Genomic DNA, 25,341 nt, shown 5'->3' on the forward strand with positions numbered 1-25,341 from the left:
TACAGGGTTTTCCTTTATGACTTGAGCCAACTTATTGTTTGTATATGTCATCAACTCCCTCACTCTAGTCCAGATATTATCAGGGTCTCTGTGCTGACATCAAAACAATGGACAATGTGGGAACTTTAGTGTGTGTAAGCTGCTAAATGTTGATGCTGATGATTACATTTTTACGATTTTCTTTAAATGATGATCTTTAATGAGGTTTTGCACTTAGTTGCCAGATGAAATTCATTTGCCGTATGGTTTTATTAACTTACAGTTATAGTTTTGGAATGAACTGCCAGATGTTGACGCATTTTGTCTTTTTATTCATGAAAACTTTTTGGATTCATTGGTGAAGCTGTTTTTCGAACTTACCGTCAAATCGTTAGGGTTTCTTTAAATATTTATTAAAGATGGATGTTCAGTTTAACTGTGTGTCTTCAGTTCTTGGCTCGCCCTCCCCCTTTTCTGTTTCCTTTGAACTGAGTTCACAGGAGGCATTGCTGGAAATACCACACCGGATTCCAGTTTTTATTTGTGTTATTTCTCTGCAGCATGGTTGCGTCGTTGAACCAGGGCAAACGAAACTCTGAGGGCTCAGTCAAAATGGTCGTTTGCTTTTCGCCTGTAGATGTTGATTGATGAGTATAATTTATTGTTGAGAGTTCAGAGACATAATTGGATTCATTTCAATGTTTTTCCACAAGGGCAGTTTTAATGTTTTGTGTTTTCTCCCTATTAATATGTTCTTTTGCTGTTACTTTTATCATTAGAAGTGCCATTATTAATGTTGGTATTGGTAGTTGTTGGAGCATTGTTGGTGTTTTTCATGTGTGTGTTATTTTTGTCTACTTGTGTTGTTTATGAAGCATAAATCCTTCAAGGGAAACGTTTCCTGTTATCATCTGCACTGATGTGCTGTCCATTGCATTACAGTCATGCCCATAATCACATTAAAGAACTCCCCTCAGGTATTGCTGCTAATGTAAATTACATTTCGTTAGACACAGGCTGATACACAAAGTGCCAGTCATCGCTGTGAAAACAAAGACTAGTATCCCGGCGCTACAACAATAATGAATCCTGTCTTATTGAAAAAGATAGGTGTTAATAAGAAAAGAATACAGAATGAAACGGACCGAGCAGTGAAATAATTCTTTGTCTAGTTCCACTGACGTTTGCCAGATGGTGGGAGCACCTGCGTACACACCTACACACAGATGGACACACTTTACATATATTCCTAGCATTAGTGTTAACCCTAGCTAAGTACATAATCTAACCTCAGATCTCGTTTTAATGGATGATTTCTGTTTATTATTATAACTTGGATGATATTATTTTTTAGAAAATAACAAGAAACTACGCAAAGTTTTATATGTTATCATCCACCTGTTCTCTCCCAAACTGTTATTGATCTGATCTTAACCATTAGGACAACCATTAGAGAAGGGCAGAAGTGATAGCCTACTGGACCCTCAGACCTCAAGTTTAGGGACATACTGCTTATGCAAGACAGTACTGTCGTGTTATAATGATATTTGTTGCCATGGTTACAATGATGAACATGCATTTAAGGTCAGTAGTTTCAATTTAGAAAAGAACAGCCCATTTTAAAATCCAGTGCTTTGCGGACCCCAACCAGCTCTTGACACAGACCTTATCATTCACCAACATCACCTCACCTCTCCCTATAGTGCTATATAATAATTACTATAGACACTGAGGTAAAATGTGTTACTTTGTCTGACGACTTTGTGTTAATGAAGTTAGGCTACTGTTTTGCGTATAGTGTTATCATAACCACTGGAAATAATGAAAACCTGTGACATATGATTGAAGTACCAGTGAATGGGAATTATCCTTAAAGCAAAATGTAATGTGAGAAAAAAAACTGTCCTCACTCAAAAGTCTACTCGCCAGTATTATTTCACTCAAAGATATGAGTACAAGAACAAGCCTCATGTCAGGTAACAGTAAACCTTCAGTCTCAGACACACAATACCTTCATTGTTTGAGGAATAAAGTCATTAACATGCTCAGGACAAAAGTCGTCCTTTCTTTTCTTTCTGTTTTTCATATTTCCTCTTTCTTGCGCGCACACGCACGTGCAGAGGCAGCGGATCAGGTAACTGTCCCTCGGCCATCATCTCATGTGACTTTCACCAACAGAGACATCAAAGTCTCCTCTGTCTTTCTTTTCTGCTCTCTCTTTCTCTCTTGTTCCCTTCCCTTCTCTCATGGATTACGGTTGACTTTTCAAACTCATTAAAGTGACAGACAAGACAAGCAGTGGAGGAAGAAAGAGGGGCAGGAATGAATCTCGGCTAAATTTGAACCATACCTTTTACTACGGACCACAGCTGTGTTTTTTTAGAAGGGAGGAGCGGGAGGGAGGGGGTTGCTACTGTGTGGTGAATTTTAATATGCATGGCAGTGACGGAGGAGAGTGACCTTTTTACCAGCTCCCATTCACACTTCGTTTTCCCACTCCTTCACTCCACTCCTCTCATCTCTGCTTTTTTTTTCTCCATTCCTCTTAGCTGATTCAGGAAGGAGAGAGAAAGAATGAAAGAGCGAGAGTTACTTCTCGACTAGAAGGTCATAGCGCTATTTGATAGCCTTTTGTCTCCTCTCCAAAAACAGCACTGTTAATAGCTGCCCATAGGCCACTTTATAATGATCAGGCCTTATCTCGAGAAGCACACAGGCAGACACACACACTGTCTTTATGGTGATAAGCAGGATCATTTAACTTAAACAGAAAAAGACCGACAATGATGTCACTTCTTATACTAACAGTGCTGGCCACGGCTGCTATTTATCCTGTTTAAAGCTCTGATACACAGGCGACTATGTTTTCCTGCATCCTGTACTAGCAAAGGCAGTCTATTATCTGGATATGAAATTCATACCTTTTTAAAAAAAACAAAAAAACATGGTTGTCTTTTTATTCCAAAGGAAGCAGGCTCAGCGGGTTTACTATTGGATAACGTGGTGCTCTCTGGATCCCAGTAGGAGAATTTCCTTTTCTCTTGCCTTCCTCTGCAGGGAGGTCGGATATCACCCCCTGTATTAGGCATCTGGAGCTGCTGCTGAACGACCAGAGGGATTTGGTGTCAACATTTCCATAACTCAACCATAACATAACAAAAAAGGGGACGGGTTATAATGTTATGACTGATCTGTGTAACATAATTCAAACTACACATTCATTTTAAAATCAAATATTAATGTTTCAGAATAAAGACCATCAGTCGGCCGCAACAATAGTCACATATCTGTCCATATTTACTGCACTGCTTTTTTCCCCTCTAGTTTAAATTTACAGCACTGCAAATTTTAGTAAGACAGAAAGTAAGAGTTGAAAGTACACAGCGCTAACTTTGTTTTTTTTGCCACGCAGCTGTCTAATTAGCATTAATTGCTCACTGAAACGTTCTTAAAAATAAAATGGGAAATTAATGCTGAGGTTACACTGAAAACAAGGAGAGTCAAGTAAATATTGCTCACTTGGAAGGCGACTGGTCACTTCCCTCCCATGTGTTAGTGCAGCCTTACTGCTGTCTGATTTTGACTTTGACACCCACAGAGCACTGCAAAACAATGCCACTGCCCAAACCACTGGATAATACCTGAAAAATAGACTGTTCAAAAAACTATCCCACATACTTTTTAATGTCACTGTTTTGTGTTGGTGGTGGTGACATAGAATAAATACATCTTGGTGCATATGTGATGTGCGCATACTATATATAACTTCTGGTGCTCGCCACACATTACTGAATGATTGTTGGTAGTGTTGTTTTCTGGCATGAATCAGTGTTAGCGTTCCCCTCTGAGTAAACTATATTTAGCCATACTATACTTTCTTTTTTTTTTCATTCTAAAAGCACTTGTGAGAGCCCCCAGCCCCCACCCTCTGCTTGCATACGCAGTCACCTCTGTGAGAGCGGTGCAGGTATGTGAAAGGGCAGGGACTGCGTGTGGGAGGAGTCATAACCTAATTTATAATGCTGAGGGGTGGATGGAGTTCTGCAGTTGCCATAGAGACCTTTGTGGCTGAATGCGGCTGCAGCTTTTTTTTTTTTTCTTTTTTTTTGTGTCCTATTCCTTTTCTGAGAGGGAGCTGGTGAAACACGCGCACCACAGCACATGCACAACGTACTGTAGTGGAACCCTACACCTTGTGCACTGCATACTGATAGAAACACAGAGAGCACCAGCAGCAGAAACTCCAAACTCATCAGTTTTCGGATCTGCTGGACTGTGGTCCATGCACGTATCAAGGTAAAATATACAACTGCATATACGTACACGACAAGTGATTTGCAATTAGCTTACAACTGATTGAAACAGTTATGGATTTTATAAAACGCGTTGCACGTTATGTTTGTGTAGTGATCCTTGCTTGGTTCAAAATACTGCCTGTCTCCAAGTTTAATTCTCTGTGCAAATGTTAAAGATGTTGCCAGAGTGCTAATGTTTTTAGAAGCTGTGTGGTCCAGATACACCTTTCTATTTTTGCCTGTTTTTAATCTGTTCTGCAGTTCACACTTCTCTTAGGTCGCTTTCACACCTGAAAGTCCGGACCACGGTCCGGACCAGAGGGAAGAAATGATACATTGTTGCAATTAAGTTTTGGTCCGGTCTGTGTTCACACTGTCCCTTGTCAAAACGCACCTTTTTTGTAAACAAATGACACGTGGTCTACAGGTCGTTCAGCTGGTCAGAAAATGTGAGGGAAAATCACTTTCTGTCATTTTTTTTCCTATTCACCAACAATGGGGAGCAGCAGCTTTGACAGTTTTCCTTTGCAAGGAGACTGTGGCAGCTTTCACCGCGCCCTGCTGTCCTGCATGCACTCTCTCTCTCTCGTTCTCTCTGTGTGTGTGTGATCGGCAATAACGGAGAAAGAGCGCTATGCGGACATGAATGAATGAAACGATATTGCATTGGTCGAGCCAAAAGCCGAAAAATCTATTCGTGGTTGAGGTAATTTATTATGGGAAACACTGCTGTTTTGGTTTGCTTCCTGTATTTGGTCCTATTAAAAGTCCGATTACGTTCTCACCTGAAGCGAACCGGACCATGGTTCACTTCGAACCGGACCGAGTCCTGACTTTTTTGGGGGACCATGGTCCGCTTGTTTGGTCCGACAAAAGTCCGGACCGTGGTCCGGGGGAGTGTTCACACCTGAAATTTTGGTTCGGACCAAACTGAAAAGTCCTAAAGTCCGGACCAAACGAGGCTAGTGTGAAAGCGACCTTAGTCTAACCGTACATATTTGGGATGCCAAGTTTAATTACTCGTATGTCCTTCTGTTTTCATTCATTTACATAATGTGAAGTTTCCTTTCACTTTTTTTGGAAGAAACAACCATCTTCTTTGCATTACCAGTTTGTAATTGCTTTCCATCCATTGCCAGGTTTTATGTCAGTTACAATTTGATGTGGTTTGTGGCAGATGTACGATTTGCTAAAAACATAAATCAGCAACATATGTTCTTCTCAAATGCAGATGTTAAGTTGCGAATATTTTTTTTCTTAAGTGTAGTAATTAAGTAATCTTGAATAAAAGCTAAAAGTGTTGCTGACTGTTCTGGCATTCACCTTTAAGTGAATGCCTTCACAGTATAGTAGTGTACAGTAATTGTACAATACAATATAAAGAAAGAGGTGAATGAGTGTCAACAAAGCTCTCTTAAGGATAATTATATATCGAACCAAAACTGCAGCATACTTAAACCAAAAACCCCCTGTTCCTATAGCAACACCTGCTGCTTCAACTTACTACTATTGCTACTTTCATTATTATTATGATCATTAATATTGTTAATAGTGGTGCTAGGTGTATTAGTAGGAGTAGAAGTAGCACCATCGTTATCATTATAATTGCTTGGTGGTCCCTGTTCTCTCTCTGTGTGACTGTGCTTCCTCGTGCTGGGAATTGCTGGGCGTCTGTAATCAGTATGATAAAGAGCTACAGTCTAGACCTGCTCTATGTAAAAAAAAAATGCTTTACAATAACTTCTGTTGTGGCCTGGCTGGTGCTATATATCAATAAAAGTGGAGTTGTATTGACTCTCTACTGTCTAGGAGTTTCAGCTAATCTAAATGCACAGTGGCATGTAATTGGACAAATTGGTTAAATTTGCCTGCCTGGTAGAAATGCAGGTAGTAACCCTCAGCCACTTTGCGAACATCCTCTGCATCTTTCAGTAACAATCTATCGTCAGAGGCATCATTTATCATTACACTGCAACAACATGGCACTTCCTTAGGCGAAGGAATTGAATGAAGAAAGGGTGTGACAAAGGCTTATGCATAATTTAACAAAAATTTACCTCAATATAGACCTGGTTTAACAGGTTTTCCATCTGTTTTTAGCATTCAGGCATATACCATGTTACCTTAGAAGGCATTTAAGGGACTTTACTGTTGAGGCATTATACATCATCAATTAGCATAATGGGTGCAGGGATTTGCATTTTTACACCTTGAGGATTTAAAACAGTTGCAGCTGTGGCAAACAAGGTGACAAAGCAGTCTGCAGTGGGAACTGCGCCGGGCTTTGAAACGAGGCACCTCGCTGTAAAACAAAGCTGTAATTTAAAATTACGGGTCCAGAGGGTTTAATAGACCCTGTTCAAATTTCCCAGCGTCACCTCGCTTTGCAAATCATAGGGGTGGCTGAACCAGCTAGTTTGTTGTTCACATGTATGAGATCTATCTTGTTGCACGTAGTGAGAGGGAAGTCCTGAAAGGAGTTGCTGGCAGGAGGCAGAGCAGAAGATGGAGGGAGGGAGGGGGAGTTTGAGTGAATGAGGACAAGACTGAGGAGTTGTGTGTCTGTAAAGGTACAAGTTTTTTTTTCTTATTAACAATTCAATGCAAACAGTACAGCATGTGGCAGTGCATATAGGAATATCCCACAGTGAGATCAATCCTACCAGTCTTACATATGCATGTGTTGGGAGGCTTACTTTTGGCACTTAAGTGAATGTGTGTTTATGTGTGTGTATGTGAAGGAGATAGGAAAGGAGAAGAGAGAGAAAGCAAGGACATACATGTGTGTATGAGCGAGAGACAGGGCGAGAAGGAAAGCATGTGCATAGTTATGAGTAAATGCTAGCTGTAGGCATGTGTGAATAAGGGGAGATGAATTGCATTGTGCTCTTCAGTGTTTGGGGAGGAGAGGGGATTGAGGTTGGAGACTTGAGATAGACTGGGGATCAACTCATTCAGAACTTCAAATGGCTTCGAGAAAACCAATCAAACCAGCATACACTCTCCACGTCTACGCTCTCTGGCTCTGGCATACACATGCACCCAGTTGTACACACGCAGCACAAAATCTTCAGTGTAGTAGGGTGGAATTCAGTGCACTATTGATCTGCTTCAGTGTGGTAACACGCACACGTGCACGCGCACACTCACACAAGGTGATTTTTTTTAGGTTTGAAATCTCATCTGTTTGGCTCATGGTGAGTTTTCTGATATGTTACTGTCAGTAAGCCACTTAATGCATCAGTATACACACGTGTGCACACACACACAAACAGAGCTGGGTTCAGGGGAGTGCATTCAGGGGTATTCAGAGTGACAGGCACACACTCACACCTCCCCCAGAATTACCATCTATGCAGCCTTAAAGCAAGCGGCTCACAGTTAAACCCATGCCAGCGCTCTGTGTTGGCATGGGTTTAACTGTGAGCATGCAACTTGCCAGACTGCAGCCACACACAAAAGGCTGTGTGTAGACGGATAGCAGCACAGAGTTAAAAAGAAAAAAAAGTACAAGGGTCTACATTTGGGTATTCATTAAGTCCAATTTGAATAATAAGAATGTCCATGAGTTTTTGTGCTTATCGCATGACTGTGCACCATCACACTGGATTTTACAAGTCTAAAAAGTGATCATGCCCATGGTCATTTTTCCTCTCTGTCAATAAACTGCAGGACAAACAGTATGATTAAACTATTTGCATTGCAGAGTAATTTGCCCCAGTGTTGTTATATTGTTTTTTCAGCACGTTTTGGCTGCTTTTTCTTTTATTTGGAGCCCTCTGTGTCAGGATCCCCACTGTACTGTACCACACAATGGCCTCAAATCTTGATTTAATGAATAGGCTGTGTTTGTTCTGGTGTGAATGAAGCCAGCCTGAACTGAGGTAAAAGTTGTTGGTGGTGATTCATGCTGTTGCCATTAAACTGAATTGAAAGGCAACACTTTCAATCGGGCCAAAAATATACAGAAATTACTCGGATCGGGTCGGTCTGGTTTTGGCTTCAACCGTGGTTTGGACCGGGTCAGGTTTCAGTTTTCAGGCCCGTTGAGACCTCTCTTCCATGGTTTTTGTTTTTCCCAGGTAACCTCCCCCTTCCGGGTAAGATTTCTGACCAATGAGAGAACAGTTGATTCCAGCATGGCATTTGTTTACAACTTTAGACCGCTTGGGACTGTTACCATGTGAACACAAACTACCCAAAAGGAAAATGCAATACTTTTATTTTTTTAGCCCCTGAATTAGAACAAAGTAAACAAGCCAAAGGTCTGAATACACCCTTAGTGTTCTTTGTTGTTTGCTTTCATTACCAGTACAATAAATAACCTGTTGAGTTCTGCTTCCGCTCATGATGTGTTGAGTTTCAACTGAGGTTTTTTTTATTTTATTTAAATGTGAACATGCTTTTTTAAACCGAAGAAGAACATACTGTAGATACTTCATGAAGGGATTTAACAAATATCTTTTTTTAGCTTAAACCCAGTGTCAGGAGGATTGCTTCAACTCCTCCAGCTAGACTGAATGAGAATGGGATTTTAGCAGAACATTGATGGTTTTCATCTCATGGATCCTCTAATAATACATCCACGTTTCAAAGAGTCTCCCTCTTTCTCTTTCTCGCGCCTTTTCTTACCTGTCAATCAGATTCATGTTAATGAACGTTAATTATTTAAACTGTCACACAGCTGTCTTCCAGCCCTAAGCTCTTCCCCTGATCTGCAGCTGTCACAGCTTCACTTCCTATCCAACAAGTTGAGTGCAGTTGCTGAGAAACTTACCATTCACATTTAAATACTGCCCCACTACTGTTGGGTGGTTTTAAAAGGTTAATGTCCTACATTTAGAAAGGATATTATGGTTTTAACAGTTTTAATACCCCCATCAATCCCTCACTAATGACCAGTAAGATCTTAAAGAGGAAAAATAGTTGTTTGAGTTTCCAAATCTCTGAATTAACTTTAACATCAGTTCCTATCATTAATAGCTTCCCAGTCTTTCTCTCCCTCCCTCTTTCACTCAGTCTCACGCCCACTTTGTTTTACTTCCTCTCCTCAGGAGCTTCAGTTTGAACGCCTGACAAGGGAACTTGAGGCTGAGCGTCAGATTGTAGCCACACAGCTGGAGAGATGCAAACTGGGATCGGAGGCTGGCAGCATGAGCAGCATCAGGTAACGTGAAAACCTTCTCTCTCTCTCCCTCCCTCCCTGCCTCCCCTCTCTCTCTCCCTCCCTCCCCTCTCTCTCCCTGTGTGTATCTGTGCAGTGTGCAGTGGTTGTTTTTTGTGCACATGTGTGTATTTGTGTAAACTTAGAGCATGATGGAAGAGGTTCTGTGTCCTTCATGACACTAACACTGACTGCATCATTATACAACTTCACCTCACAGACGTGCACGCGCGCAACAAACACACCACAACGCACCACACACACACACTCACGGTGTTCTCCCCTCAGATCTGTGGAGTGATGTTAGTGGGAAAGAACAGTTCCCCCTGCTGTGGAGTGCATTTATCAGCAGGATGGATTGGGACAACACTGAGGCTGCAGACAAAAACACACACCAAGATAAATGCACACACGCACACAGACACAGCTACACACACTGACTACTATCTGGTTTAGAATAACACTGAGCTTGTAGAAAGTTTAACACTCGTACTATACAGACGGACACGTGGCATAAGAATGTTATGAGTGTGATGACACGCTTGACAAACACACAAATATTCACACTCTCTCATGCTGCACTGATACTTTCATACACCATGACATTTGCTGAGGGTTTGATATCGCAAACGCAGTGACACAGCCATTGGCAGCGCCACTGCTGAGACTGTGACAGTGCACACCTCCACCCACACAGATACTGTACACCGTCACAAAATAGAGACTTTGCTTTGCAACAGAAACCTGGGTCAGGGTCATAGTATCACACTTCCTGGAGCCCTTTTCTCATATTACTGTACTAATCAGCGCGTTAGCCATAGCCCTGAAACCCTTCAGAATACTTCAATGTGTTGCCCAATTATTAAGTCTGACCTTTCTGTGGCTAAAACTATTTTCAGACGAGGGAAAGAGAGCTCTTTACAGAGAGCTGGAGTAAAGATGAAGGAGAGATGTCTGTGACTAGCATGCAAATTTATAATTTTATGCTAACAGCTCAAACCTTGAACTTAATATCTACCCCTCTCCTGTTACTAAACGATTGCTCCCCTCATTTTTTGTTTCATAGAGTGCTTTTACACAATGATATACTGTTTTTTGATTGGGGTTTTGGTGTCTCTTGGTTCTCTTTTGTTCATGTAAAAAGCTCATCATGGTTTCAGAAACCTGAATAAGACCATATCCCACTTTAGTACTACAGTATGATCGAAACTGCAATACTGTGTTTTCAATTTGTATTTATTTTAGTTATCAATGTTAACAATACATTGCAAGACAATCACCTCTGGATTACGGAGTGTGAAAGACGAAGCAAACAAACAAACAAAACAATCATCAAGAACAGAGCCTGTATATAATTATGTATAATCAAGTCTCTCCTTATATGACAAGCTTGTATGTAAGATGCTCCATCACCAGTATATCGTCTATAATTGACATCCATTATTTGTTACTAGGGGGGTCAGTCTTGAGCCAGTTTTTAGTAATGGCCTTCTTCCCAGCCACCAGGAGAATCTTGTTCAGATATTGGTCTCCTACATGCACCGATCCATCCAAATGACCGAGGTACAGAACAAGACTAGATTTAGGAATCACATATCCCAATACATTGCAGAGAACTGAGTGAACATTCACCCAGAAGGGCTGTATAATTGTGCATTTTGGGATGCTGTGGTATTTAAACAAATTATTCAGGTTTCGGAGCTGCAGAGAAATTGATCATTATTTTCCATATAAATGTCATATTCCTAATATAATAATAAAACATGAGGTAGATAAAAAAAAACAAAAAAACAGGGTACTCATGCATATGTCAACACATTCAGAGGCTTTGCCTACCTTGACTTAAAAAGTTGGGTGAAGGTATTTACTATTTTGCTGCCTTGTCAGGTTCATATAAATTCAGCATCCCTCTGACTCCCTCAGGCAGCTGCGTTGACTGTGGTATGTTTGTGTTGTGAGTAATCCTTGAGCAAATTCCAGCCCGATGCACAGATATGCTTACAACAAATAGCATGGAATAACTGAATAAATTAAGTTTTTGATCCCACTCACATATTAATAGTAACAGCTCATCTGCAAAAAAAGACACTTAGGCCCATACATTAAATAGCATTTTCTATTGCCACCTCAGTCATACATGTGACTGTTGTGTACAGTACTTCTCATTATAAGTTATTACAGTATATGTACATTTAAATGGAATTGCAATTAGTAAAATTACTCAGCAGTAGAAAAATCACACATAAAACAGATAATCTAAGATGAGGTTTCAACTGGACAGTCAATACATTTGTATGAGGCTGGGGAGAAATCAAAAAGCCAGGACTCATCCATAAAGATTGGTTGTTCCACTTGGATATTTTTGCAGCTAGTTTTTACTCTCAGAAAAACTTGATGTCCTACTTGAACCCAAAACACACTGTGTAAGTTTTCTTTAAGGGAAAGTTCATCAGAAGTCTTCATGTGCTTTTATTCTGCAATACTTTAGTGAGAATATCTGCTGGTGTGTGTTTCTGTTCCAGCAGCGGTGTGTCTGTTGTCAAGTCTGCTGTCTCACAGTTGCATCATCTCATGATTATCACATCAGATAGGAGAGGATCGGCTTAGCTAAGCGTTTGTCTGCTGACAGTTCACAGAGTCCACATCCATCCCTGTGTGTAGCTCCGATTTGTCAATGCAAGTCAACTGAAAGGTGTGATATGCATTTGTCTTTCTTTTTGTGCTTACGCAAACACACGTGTGACAGCTCACTTTTGAGTTCACGTATCTTCTATATTTATTTCATCCATTTTGATTGACTTCATCTTTTTATGTAGATTCTACCTGGTGGTGGTTCTTTTTCTTTATTTTCTTGATCCATGCCTAAGTATAGATATTACAGTCTGCAATGTAACAGTGAAGGATCAGAGAGAGTCTGATGCTATTCAAAGAGACAGCGCTAACCTTTCCCATGGTCTCCAACATCACCACTCATTTTCCTCTCCTTCATCAGGGTCTCGGTGACAGGCAACAGCTAAATATAGAGTGTAGTGGCTGGCTTTGACTGAAAAGGTGTTATATTAAAGCACGGGCACGAAACGAAGGAAGGCACATGACATAGTTGGGTTGGAGGGAAAAAGTGGAGACAGTAAAACAGGTTTTTATATAAACCATATAGTATTTTCGGCATTTCATGAGAAACCTACTCTTCTATTTTCCTTCAAAAGGTATCTATATTCTTATAGATGTAGATTCCTGTGGGCTGAAAGCTGCAGCTTCCATGTTAACTCACCAGTTCGTCCATTACTCAGAGGCCTGTCAGCGTGAAAGTGAACTTAAGCTCACATGCTACCTGGAACCCTGTATTTTTCTGCATGTGTCCGTGTGTGTTATTACTCCAAATGTGCGCGATTTTGTATCTCGTCTGTTTGTGTCTTTGCAATGCACACGCTTGCGAGTGAGCGCCGTGTTTGTGTTTGCGTGTCTGTCTGTGTGTGTTTTTTTGGCAGCCGCTGCGAGCCTGCGTGTCCTTAGTTGAGTTCCGCTCGATAAAGCAATTTAGGCATCTCCATGGACTCCTCCTCAGAGCTGAGGACCCTAAAAAATGCCCGACTGTGGTGCAGAAACCAGGGGCATTACTGACTAACATCTGTTCACACTGTGAACCGTTGGCATGCGACACAACACTTTACGAGAGGGAAACACACACACACACACACACGCTCACACTCACGCCCACGTGCAAACACGTACACTCCAAACGCCATGCCGAGACTAATTTATCATTTTTCTAACATTAGTGGTAAGTGGCAGCCAGTGGGAAACGTTTGCTCCTGCTGTCTTTTCTGCCTGACTGGATTGCAGCTCAAGCTTTCAGTGCCCCACTAAAGGGCTATACCACTGAATTTATGGTTGATGGATTTCAATTTGTTTAATCTATTTCCGCCATTACGAAGATGCCAAAACAAAGTGAGTAATAGACCCCCAAATCACATGAAGATGAGAATGGGATATGACACAGTGTATCCCACAAGTGGAGATAATTTAAGGGGCTAGGTGTGTATGTAGAACTAGTGATTCTAATACAATAATTCATTCTGGCGTGTCATTTACCTGTGATATGTAGTATGCTGCGGATGGATTAAGAGTTGATTTATTAGACAAAACAGGGAGAAGCAAACATATGGAGATAACCCAAGATTTTTAATTGCATAGAGTTGTGGGTCAAATTTATTAAAACATGTCAGAGAGACAGGTTTCTAATTTTGATGTTCCATTTTTAGCCTTGAAAAAGATTAAATCATGGAGAACTGAACTGTTGGAGCTATTTTTATTTGGCTCTTTGGGCACCAAGTGCCTTGTAAAGCATTTTTAAGCGCTGTGTTAAAATAGATAGTAAAAGTGTTGTATCAGTTTACAGTATTTGTTGATTCCAATATTTCCTGTGAAGACGAATTGATATGATTACAGCTTTTTCACTCACTATTGTCATTCATTATCTGTTTATGCAGCAGCCGCCATTTCCACAGGAGGTATAATGGTTGTCAACCACAGTGAAATACATCATTCATAAAGCTGAAGCACAACGCTCAATGTTGCAGAGAACAGCAGGATGCAGACCTCGAATCTGAAGTTATTTGGGGGATTTTTATTTTCTTTTAATTATGGCAGCAACAGTGAAGGGAGAGACAGGAAGAAGGAGAGAGGAGGGAGAGAGAACCCACTGCAGTAATGACTCTGAGTCTCATCGGTGAGCTACTGGGGCTCCCCCAGAATTTAAGTCTTACCCACGTTGCATCTTGTTCAGGCATCAGGCAGACAAATGACAGTTCCTGGACAGATTCAGATCATTAGGTCCCTTGGCCTTCGCGTGCCTTGTGATGACCTTGTTGCGTATTCTGGGGGCACATTATTAGCGCATTAAACTGTTTGGAAAATAAATAGCTAGCTACAGCGTAATCGTGGCTCGGGGCAGAAGATTATCAAGGCCATATATGAGATGTCACATAGGCTCATGGATTCACTGGCTAAATTTAATTATGCTGTTGTCATATTCCACTGGCTGCACACAAACGTAGCACCAACTTGATGCCATTGCCTTGTGGCTCATTTTTTTTAGTCAAGTAGTTGTGCATAATGATATGATAGATGACGAATCGTGGGTATTACAGCGATCAGTTATGCTTTTGCATGCGCATTGAGAGACAGAGGCAAAGTAGAGTTGTTATAAAACCATGTCATTAATTAAAAAAGGTCACAGCACGTGGAAGTCTATTGTGATTCACCGATTATTTTAAAGCAGAAAGGTCACGTCAGATAAGCAGTCGTCCAAGCCAAGGTAGGCAGCCCCTCAGTTGGTATGCAGATGACATGGCAAGTTGAGTGAAACAAATGTGACCTCTAAGTGGGTGTTTTGTTGTTCCTAATAGAATTATTAGCATTTAGTGGAGAGAGATGGGAACATCACTGTTGGGGGTGTTGGAAAAAAGTAATGCAGAAAGAGTGGAGGGGGAGAAAGGAAGGGCAGAATGAGAGGAGGAAAGAGACAGAGAAATGGAGAGATGGCTAATAAATAGCTTTCATTACCCCGTGGCAGCCACAGAATAGGTTCATTGATTTATTATCTTTCATTTTCTTGCCTGTTCTCTTGCTCTCCGTCTTTTGCTTGTTCTCATTGTTTTTTTTTTCTCTCGCATTTGTCTCTCTCTTGCTTTACACATCTTCCTCCCTATCCTCTCAAGGTTTCATCCTTGTGTTTTACAGATGTTATTTTACCGTGTTATCACTGTGCTAAAAACAAAAAAAAAATGAATTGACTCTGCGTGTAGTCACTTGACTTGCACTTCACAGTATGTCCAGTATTGGATATCGAATACAGTCTCTGCCTGTGCTCGCTAGTTCTGTGGTGACCAGACATTTGGTTTGGCCTTATCATTTAGGTTTCCTGTTGTCATGTATCGCAGTTTCTCTGAATCCCCCTCAGTGGCCTTACCCCGTTTATTGAATCAGTCACTCTTTTGACAAAAACCATAAACAATTTTCAGCAGTAAGTTGCGGATCTCATTTCACCTCTTTGCGAAACCTCCAAACACATTTTCAGTCATCACAGTTTTCCCACAATTGCTAAAACGCATTTCTTGAGACCGTCAAAGCTCTTTTCTCAAAACTGTCAACACAAAAACCCAATTGTAAGCTGACATTCACCAAAAACCCTGACTCCTCTTGCAAAATCAATCACTTCAAAACACTTTTGTCTGTGCTCAAAAGTAAAAGCCAATCCAAATGAAAACACCACTGATCGTTCATTACACAGAAAAATGGAAAACAGTGTTCTGTGTAGCTGCAAAAATCTATCTATCTATCTATCTATCTATCTATCTATCTATCTATCTATCTATCTATCTATCTATCTATCTATCTATCTATCTATCTATCTATCTATCTATCTATCTATCTATCTATCTATCTATCTATCTATCTATCTATCTATCTATCTATCTATCTATCTATCTATCTATCCCATTGGTTTGGCTCATTTCTTGAAACAGAAATTACATTCTCAAAACTCTAACATCATTTAGCAATACAGTCTTAAAGTTCAGCACATATCTCTCCCAAAACAGTTCACTCATGTGTCAACACTAAATTCCTTTCTCATACACAAGATCTCAACAAGATATTCACTTGGAAATTGTGCTAAGGCTACCTGTACTTAATCATTTGCAAAGATGTACTGAGACATTTGCAATTTGATGAAATCAATGAGAAATTCAATTCTGTTGTGAACAATTGCCAAGTGGTTTGGAGGTTTGTCCATGTTGTTTTGAGAATGCAATTTCTGTTTCAAGAAATGAGCCAAACCAATGGAGAAAAACTGTAATACTTCAGCCTTCACCTGTGCACTTTAAGCCCAGTTTGTATTGGTTTTGTCACAACAAGTGTGAAGTTTTGACTTATTGTGTTCAAGCTATGACATTTGTCTGCAATTGTGTTACACCACATGTCAATATGTGTTACCTGTTTTCACCATTTCCCACCAGGAGTAGCTACATCAGAGTGTGTTTTTAATGAGTGAAAATGTGTTAAATAGGTGAAATGACATCAACAACTTGTGCCAAGCCAGCTAAGTGTTTGTTCCAGAAATTGAGACCTAGTGTTGAGAAAAACTTTCTTGGCACACACATGGTAGATACACACATGCACACACAACATTTAAATTGCTTTTACTAAGTTGTAGGCGTTGCTTTGATATGTGATATGTGCTATGCCATAAGTGTGTGTGCGGTGCGTGTTTGTGTGTGAAACAGTGTGAGCTAGAGCGAGAAGGGGGGTGAGTGAGGTGTAAAGTTCATGCCTTGAGGCAGTAACAGCTTTCTGATTGTGTTGTTCAGACTTACACATCTGCCCAAAGACCCCTTGGGTAGGTCAGAGAAAGGTAAAGCCTGAGTGTCCAAGAGAGAGCAGGAGGTAGAGGGAGGGAGGGGAGAGATGGGGGGAGGGTGGATAAGAGCAATAAGTCACCACACACAAATGCTTGCCCTGCTGTATGTTGGTGCCCAGTCCCAGAGCCTATATAAGGCTATTTATTCTAATAAAGCGGTGACATTTAGTTCCATACCAGAAGGGACCAGCTATACACTCTTTGTGCTGTGAATGTGAACACACCCACACACATAGACACACTCATCTGCTCAAGACTTCTCTCAAGGGCAAACACACTTACCAGACTATAAAGTTGTCCTACCCCGAGGATCAGACATTCACAACACTGGTATAGGCTTAGTCCGCTCACACTTAGGACTTGATCACAGCAACTAATAGACCACAGGCACATGGGGAGTGCCAGAAACATTTTGAGAAAGTCCCTTAGTTGTGTGTCAATGGATCAGGTTTTGTATTTCTCTCTTCTCTTCTCTTCTCTTCTCTTCTCTTCTCTTCTCTTCTCTTCTCTTCTCTTCTCTTCCATCAACTTTTTTTTTGTCTATTGTCAGTTTCATCCAATTTTCTCCCCTCGCTCTCTAACTTTTCTCTTTTCCATAATCTTCTTATCTCGTCTTCAAAGCCCATTTGACATCAGTGTTTTAACAAAACAGAGAGCCTGCAGTTTCATGTCGGCGGCTCTGTGAGGCAAAGATGCTCCTACATTGGTCATGATTCATCCTGTGAGGAACATGAACAGCTGGACCAAACTTTTAGCAAAAAAAAGCTCTTTACAGTTCAGATCATTTAGTCTGTTTTAAGTGTGTTCTGAGTTCAAGATGTGGTTTAAATCAAAGTATCTTTAATCATGTTTCACTGCATGGATCTTTTTTGCTGTTATTCGTTACATTATTTGAATCCGAAACAGCTTTTCAGACACAGTTATGTTTTTTTGATTTAATTCATAGGACAGATCCACCCCCACACCCCCCTCACAGCTTTTAGACTTCCTCACGCACATGTCATTTCACAGCTTTTTACATGCTCTCTTTCTGTTCCTGACCACCTTCCTGTTTTTGCCACAGCTAAAATACTGTCCAATTACATTCCTTTTTCTCACTACACCCCACTCGCGTCTCCTGCATTGAGTGATAATAGAGGGATCCATCACACCATTAGCCGCAGGCGGTTTTATAAGCTCAGCAAAATGCTGCATAGAGGGAACTCAAATTATAGGCCGCTGCATTACACCTTAAAATACACCTTGTGTTTGGGTGAGCGTGCATGTGTGTGAGTGATGATACCACGACTCATGCTCCCCCCCTAATGACTGATGATGCATTTCCAAGAGGAGATGAGAAAAATGGTGGCAGGTGGCAACATCTCTCACACCTCTCTCGTCCCCACTGTCTATCTTTCTGTCTGCCTCTCTGTGTTGTTGCATCTCTCCTCCCTATCTATCTGTCTTTGCCCTTAAATTACCTCTTGGCTTTTTTGCGTTTCAACGAGCACCTTCCCCACACACACATACCCCCCCTCGCATGACACATTTCACTGTGGCTGCAGCAGCCTGAGATTTTACTTCGGAAACCTTGCTAGCAGCCAGGTTAGCTATTTAAATTAAAACAAAAGATGTTGTTGTCATCATAAATCTATAAAAGCTGATATTTCATTATCGCTGCTAATTGAAGAATGCACTTTTACCTCAGCACACTCAGCAGTGCAGTAAAAGGTAAGGGAGTTGGCGATTGATTGTTGCTCAGGGACATTTAGGTACAGCCGGTGTGTACAGAGTGTACTAAGAGCCTGAATCCTGCTTGTCCATGTCGATGGCGATGATTTCTTGAACGCTGGCCAGAACAGCGAAAGCTCTGTCACTCTGTGGAGAAACAATCTGCTTCAACATGAGACCAAATGGAGTGCTAATGCTAATCTTTGCACATTAAAGTTTGTCAGTTTGATGGGTGGCTGCATGTTGCCAATTTCTGAGGTTGTTCGTCTTCCTTATGATGAACACAGTGCCTGCTGTTTTTTTCCCCCCATCTAATTTCTCTCTCATCTCATCATTCTTGTTTTGCTCATACTAAAATGATCCCTTTTTTTTGTCATCAACTGTTTACTTGTTTTGGACGAGTCATTTCTTGCAGACAGCTGTTACATTTGTCACATTTTGGGGCAACAATATGTTCAATGAGTGTGACAGAAAAGTCTCAGCTATGTTTGTGGACATATGTGCTTCGGGATCAGGATTTTGACTCTCTCTCCCACTCGTGTCTCTGTACTTTTCCTATTGCAACAAGCTTTCCATGCATGTTGTGCTAACAATAGTTTGCAATAAATTGTCAAATATTTAAGTTAAACAGCTTAACTAAAATCAAATACTCACCAACACTAAGTCAGCAGAGATTTCGGCTTACTTATCCTGTTGAGAGACACTGATGCTCTGCAGACAGATATGGCATTCATTTGCAGGCTGGAAGTATATTTATTTTGTCAAAATATGAATTGCATATTTCTGCATTTTGCATAGAGATAATGAGATTGTCTCTGTAGTAACATCCTGTTTCCACCCTGTCAGCTTTATGTCAGTGTTGATCATCAGGTATTCAGCCTTTATATGCTCTCTTAGGGATCTAATAAACTTCTAACTCGACTTCAGATTGAGTTGTTTCTTGCCATTATGTCATAAGATTTCCTTTTTGGTTTTTGAAATCATCTGATTAGGTCCAATAATGTCCACTGCTTGTCATTCCAGCTGTCGATGTGAGGGCGAATAGATAGGCCATGTTTATTCCTGTAGGAGTCAGCAGCTGGTGACTCCATGTCAGTTGCAAGGAGATGAAGGCCTGCAGGGCCAACAACAACAACAACAACAACAACAGCAGCACTGCTGTGTGTACGCGTGTGTGTGTGCACGTGTGCATGCCTGTATCTGTGCACCCGTGTGTATGTGTGTGTCCTCATACTGAGGGGAATCGGGGGTGTTTGGTTCATTAAACATGCAAATGCTTGCTTATCTTCCCTCAACACCAGATAGTGGGGAGAATAGATAAGAACCAACGAAACCATGCCAGAGTGGCAGACAGAGGGAAAAACAGAGAGTGTGTGTGACAGAAAGAAACTGAGAGAGAAAGCACGGACAGAGGAAGATATAAAAAAAAAATCAGAGACTGATTCAAAAAGCAAGGTGTGAAGTGAGAGGAGAGAAGAGGGAGAGAGGCACGAAGAGAAATGAGATTATTAACCAATGCTGTGGAAGGTAATGTCTCCCCAGATGTTATATAATAGGACACCTGATGGCTATTTGTGTGTTATATGTTTTTTCTTTGTTTTTGACACTAATGGCCATGATAGTCCCCCATGATGATATTTTGTGGCTGTGCAGCGGTTTCTTCTGTTTGTATATCCACGTCAGTCATCTCATCCATCATGTATTCATCAGAGAGCTCTGATCACATCTTAACCAAACATGGAAATATGATCTCACCGCTGCTTTTGACATTATATCCGTGAAAGATATTTCATCATTTGTTTTGTCTGTGTGTATTCTTCCCTTATTAGTCAGAGAAACAGTAAATTTCCTTGCTTGTGTCTGTTCTGTGCTTCAGGGGCCACACTTTGTGCTCACCCTGAGCTCATTACGTAAAATATTCACTGTGTGTGTGTGTGTGCGTGTATCATTTGGTTTGGCGCCCCTTCATACTTTGGTGCATGTAACTGCTCTGAAGAAGAGTGTATGTGTCAGGTCAATGGAGCCAGTTATTAGCATGCATTTATGTGGGACTGTGATCTGTACTTTGTTGCCAAATCAACAGAAATGGCTGAAAAAAAGTGATAAAAGTGTGTGTGTGTGTGCATTCATCCATACACCGAGATGTTTTATGGATCACACACTCAAAGAGCTTGACAGACTATTATTGCGCTTTTTAATATGTAGAATTTGTGGTGTTTTACTGCGCTGTCTGCCTGCCTGCTTGCCACCTTGTAGGCATGTATTCCTCTGTGTTTGAGTGTGCGTGGTGACAGCGTGATCAGTGTTGGGGAGAAAAGGTTTCCATTTAACAGGATTAAAATAAGCCGGTTTCAAAAAATGCCAACTGTAATTTAAAACAGTTTTAGTACAAAACACAATGATCACAGTGGAGATGCATTACAGAAACTGATTACTTGTAATGTTACCCATGAATCAATCAATCAGTCAATATTATGACGCTACTTGAAAGTGTAGGTGTTCCACTGTGGTGTATTTCTACTCATGATATTGAAACCTAGGAGTTGAAATAGCATCCACATTTTTTACCGAATCTCCATTCATAGGAATTTCCAGAAATATAAATGATTTGACATCCTTCAGCAATTACGTATGAGCTCTCACTTTCATGATATAATATGAAACCAACATAGAAACAGGATATAAAAACAACTTAAAAGGACTTGGACCACATGTGTCAGTGAAAGGGAAAGAGAGGTGTGAGATGTGATCAGTTTAATCCTCCACTGACTCAGTTTGGCTCAACCAACCATCACATTCACATCCACTGGATATATGTATATCCAGTACTGCAGGTAATGCAGTAATAATGTCCGGAGACTTGTAGGGTTTTCACGCTAGCCCACGTTGGTTGGCTTTAGCCACCCCGCTCCAAACAGAGATGAGATTTGTTTCCGCTATAGCCTCGCAGCGGGGGAGATCTCTGCCTGGCCATGGTGTGTTAAGTTACTGCTTATACAAGCTGAGCCTTTTCCCCACTGTGGTGTGGCTGCTTTACACTAAAAGCTCTCTGCAGACAAACTCTTTTATTGAATTTTTTTTTGAGGGGGATGCTTTTGTTCTGAAGAGTTTGAGATTGAGAGTCAATGTGCCCCAGAGATGCTCTCAGAGAATATTTTTGGGGGAGTGAAAACACAAACTGAAAAATGAATGCAGAGGCAGTAATGAAGATGTCTGTCCCAGAGAATGTGCATTTTACCGCTGGCATGCAAAACGTGATTGCTTTCAAGTTTTTGTTCCCTCACCGACGTCCTCAAAAGGTTCTGTGCAGGAATGCAGAAAGCACCACCTTGCATGTGTGCGTCTGCGTGAAAGAGAAACACAGAAACAGACTGAGAGAGAGAAAGAGAATATGAGTGAGTTTGTCCTCAGGAGGCATCATACCCTGAGGCCAAAGGTATCGACGCCTGGAGCAGTTTGAGGAGAAGCTCTCTGCTTGTAGTGGAGGCTATGTGGGTGATTGGGTTGTGTGTGTCTGTGTGCATCCCAACGACCAGTGGTTTTGGTGACAACTGTATATATTCTTTTTCACAAACTGAAGTTTTTCACTTTCTTTTTGTGAAGTTCACCAACACTTTGTCATTAATATATAACGACAAAGTGAAGAGGACGAATATCAACAAAAGAGACAAACTGTCTGTTTCCAGTCCGGGTCTTTTTCTGCAACGTTACCTCTGGCACCGACGTGAGCGGGCTGCTAAAGTCTTCGGCAGCTTGGAACCAAACAGAAAGACAAGACAAGTGATTGATTAGATTCATTAATTGAAACATAAAGCAGTGCATGCTCGATGCCGTGCTGAACAAAGCATCATATTCCTGCAAAGACTTTACAGAGGATAGAGAGAACACAAGAGAGCGAGCAGCAAGTTTATTTTCCTGTAGGCCAGAGGTTGGATGTGGGGGCAGAATCCTCCCAGGAGCCGTAACCAGATGATTTGATTACACTTTTCATTGTGACTTTTATCACCTGCTCTGGATGCTTCGAGATCGATTCCTGTTTGCATTGTAACCCAATGAGTCAGACGGCAGCCTGGGTGGTGGGAGTCACTCTATGAGTCAAACCTGACATCATCTAGATGAAATTTTGTGGCGAGACACAGTTTTTCATGTTTCAACTTGCAGGTGTTGCACATGAGGAACAATAACGAGAACAATATCAGTATATTAAAGCAGATATCAGTGGAATGTTTTTGTTAATATAAGTCCTAAATAGTCCTATTTTCCGTCAGCAATCACTTACATGAAGTATTTCAGCCTAAACACGAGTCTCTCCGTCACTCTGCTCTGCTGTAACCCGAGGAGAAAATTTTCCTTGTGGGATACAAGTGTTATCCAATGAGGAGAGAGAACGGCATGAAGGGCTGTGTGTGCAGCCAAGGGATGCGCGTGAATGTGGTGACGTAGCACGAGGACCAATTGATGCCTGACAAGGGCGGGGGCTGCTAACTCATGGTGCGTTCAAGGAAACTCGTACTTTGTGTTTTTCCTTCCTGTGAAGTCATACCAGTTCGATCTGGTACGAGTTCACGGGTCGGAAGTTACGAGTGGCCGTTATAGGGAACTTTCACAGACAACAGGACGGTAAAAACACGAGCTACGGGTTACCTGGAACGCTACCAAGTCGTAGTTGTGACTTGAAGCTGTAACTTACGGTTTCAAAAGCCTGCCTTGGACACAGCATTAGCCGAAACGGCCGTGCCGATGATATCTGCTTTAACTTTACATACTGAACAGCTACTGACACACTTTGCCCCGGTGCAGACGTGTAGTGTATAGTCTCTCTACAACAGCTTGTATGACACTTGTTAGTTTGCTGTGTGTGTTTCTTTCTCTTACTGTCTCCTTTTTGTTTGTTTTTTATCTAAAACTCAGATTTGCAATCATGTTGAACACTGCACATGTATACCTACAGTACTATAAAGCAGCCCGTTTGGGCCTTACAGCGTCAATAATGTCGGCTCGCTCTTGTGTGCTTTTTTATTATCTTTGTAAGACGCCACCTGTCTGGTAGCTAGTTTAAATGTGCTAAGGTTGGCATCTACTCTGAGGTTCTAGCCCTCGGGTGCCTCCCCTGGCTATTTTCCACACACAAAAAGAGTCTGTGCTCTCCTCTCTAGATGAGATGAATCAAGATGAAACGAGAGCAAAGAAGGAGACTGTAGTGTATAACGATGAGGTACATTTTATAGAAGAGGATGCAGTCAGCACATCAAACCTCAGGTCTTCCTTTTTTTAGTCGATGCAGGGTCCTTGATCACTAAAAATGGAGGCAGACATCATCTTGAGGTGTAAAAAAGGAAGCTCAGTTGGAGCCAGTGCACATAGTGTATAGTATCAAATACACCAAAGCACTTGTAGCATGGAACATGGAGGTGTGTGGATGGTGATATTTCACTGTTTTAAAACATGCTGGAAGTTGTTACTCTTAATCATCGACACCTGCATTAGGGGAATTTACAATAAAGCAGAATATAATTCACACATTTATTGTCCACTGTCATTACCACATTCTTTCTTATTGTTTCAACCCATTTCTTTAGTATTTCCTTGTATTATACATTCATAATATAGAGTGTAGGTGTAATTTTTCTTGTTTTAGAGGCATTCATACAAGACACATTTATTTGTGTGTGAATCCCACCTTGAAAGTGAGATGTGGACTGAATATAAATCTTCCACCCTTTAATAAAACATCACAATCAAAACAACCGAACACTGATTGGCTGATTTACAGTAGGTTTGTGTATTTTCTTTTGCACCAGACAGAAAACACACATCAGCCAATCATGACATCAAACCTGTCTTTGTGTCTCTGATTTCTCAAGATGTTAACCAGTGTTGACTTTCACACATTCGGAGCCTATTGATGACAGACTGGAACATGATAAGAAGGAACAACTTTGTGATGTTAGCAGGCGAAACGATAGACTGTAAAAATCACATTGCTTACAAGTTAGCTGCACCCTGCTGTAGCCAGATGGCTTTTGTGTGTGTGTGCATGCATGTGTGCGTCTGTGTGTATGAGACATGGTGATATATTGCAATAGATGGTCCAGCCAGCTCCTCTCCCACCAGTTAATTAAAACCTCAGCCCCAGGGCCCCAGTATGTCACATCACACCATTCACATCAATCAATCATATGTATGCATAAAATCCCACATACTGTATGTATGTATTCATGCTGTGTGAACTACATCGTCATCCTACACACCTACGCACACACACCTGTATTTATGTAATGGGTCATGAGTATAATTAATTTTCTTTTTATAGGATCAGGAAGACATTACAATACAATACATGAACACATTATAGCTTCTGTGCAGGAATAGATGGAAAGATCATTTTTCAGACATCATGAAATCTATCAAAACAGTTGAATATTATATCATAATATGGTGCCCACGTAGAGCGTCTTTAAAATCCTAACAAATGGCACAATGAGAACGTGAATCAGCTGAAAGAAAGCCTCGATGTTGCCCTGTGGAGTTCTGCTGAGTGACCAGAAGAAAGTCGAAGATCAAGCTCAGCACCAAACGAGGATGCAAAGCTCCCCGTGCTCTGTAACAAGATTAGTGTCCATTCCAGTGTCAATAATTAGATAAGAGGCAAAAAGGAAGAGGCTTCTGGCTGATTTGTTTGTTCATCACGCTGACCTCTCACAAGTTTACACAGCATTAGTGACATCAAACACTTCCTGGGCCAACATTTGCTCCCGATTCCAGCCTCAGAT

General features: G+C 41.1%; 1 protein-coding gene across 4 annotated transcripts in view; it reads left to right on the forward strand.

Moving 5' to 3' along the window:
* The window catches only part of ctnnd2a (catenin (cadherin-associated protein), delta 2a), a 247,828-nt gene that overhangs the window by 74,798 nt on the left and 147,689 nt on the right, over window positions 1–25,341 (forward strand). For all 4 annotated transcript variants that reach the window (XM_085762951.1, XM_085762953.1, XM_085762950.1 and 1 more), the window contains exon 3: window positions 9,329–9,441. In XM_085762951.1, the coding sequence (XP_085619077.1) occupies window positions 9,329–9,441 (113 nt within the window). The remainder of the gene's footprint in view (window positions 1–9,328; window positions 9,442–25,341) is intronic.

The sequence above is a fragment of the Trachurus japonicus genome, chromosome 20 (assembly GCF_045865225.1).
Source record: "Trachurus japonicus isolate A0001 chromosome 20, Traja_1.0".
In the NCBI taxonomy this organism is placed as follows: Eukaryota; Metazoa; Chordata; class Actinopteri; order Carangiformes; family Carangidae; genus Trachurus; species Trachurus japonicus.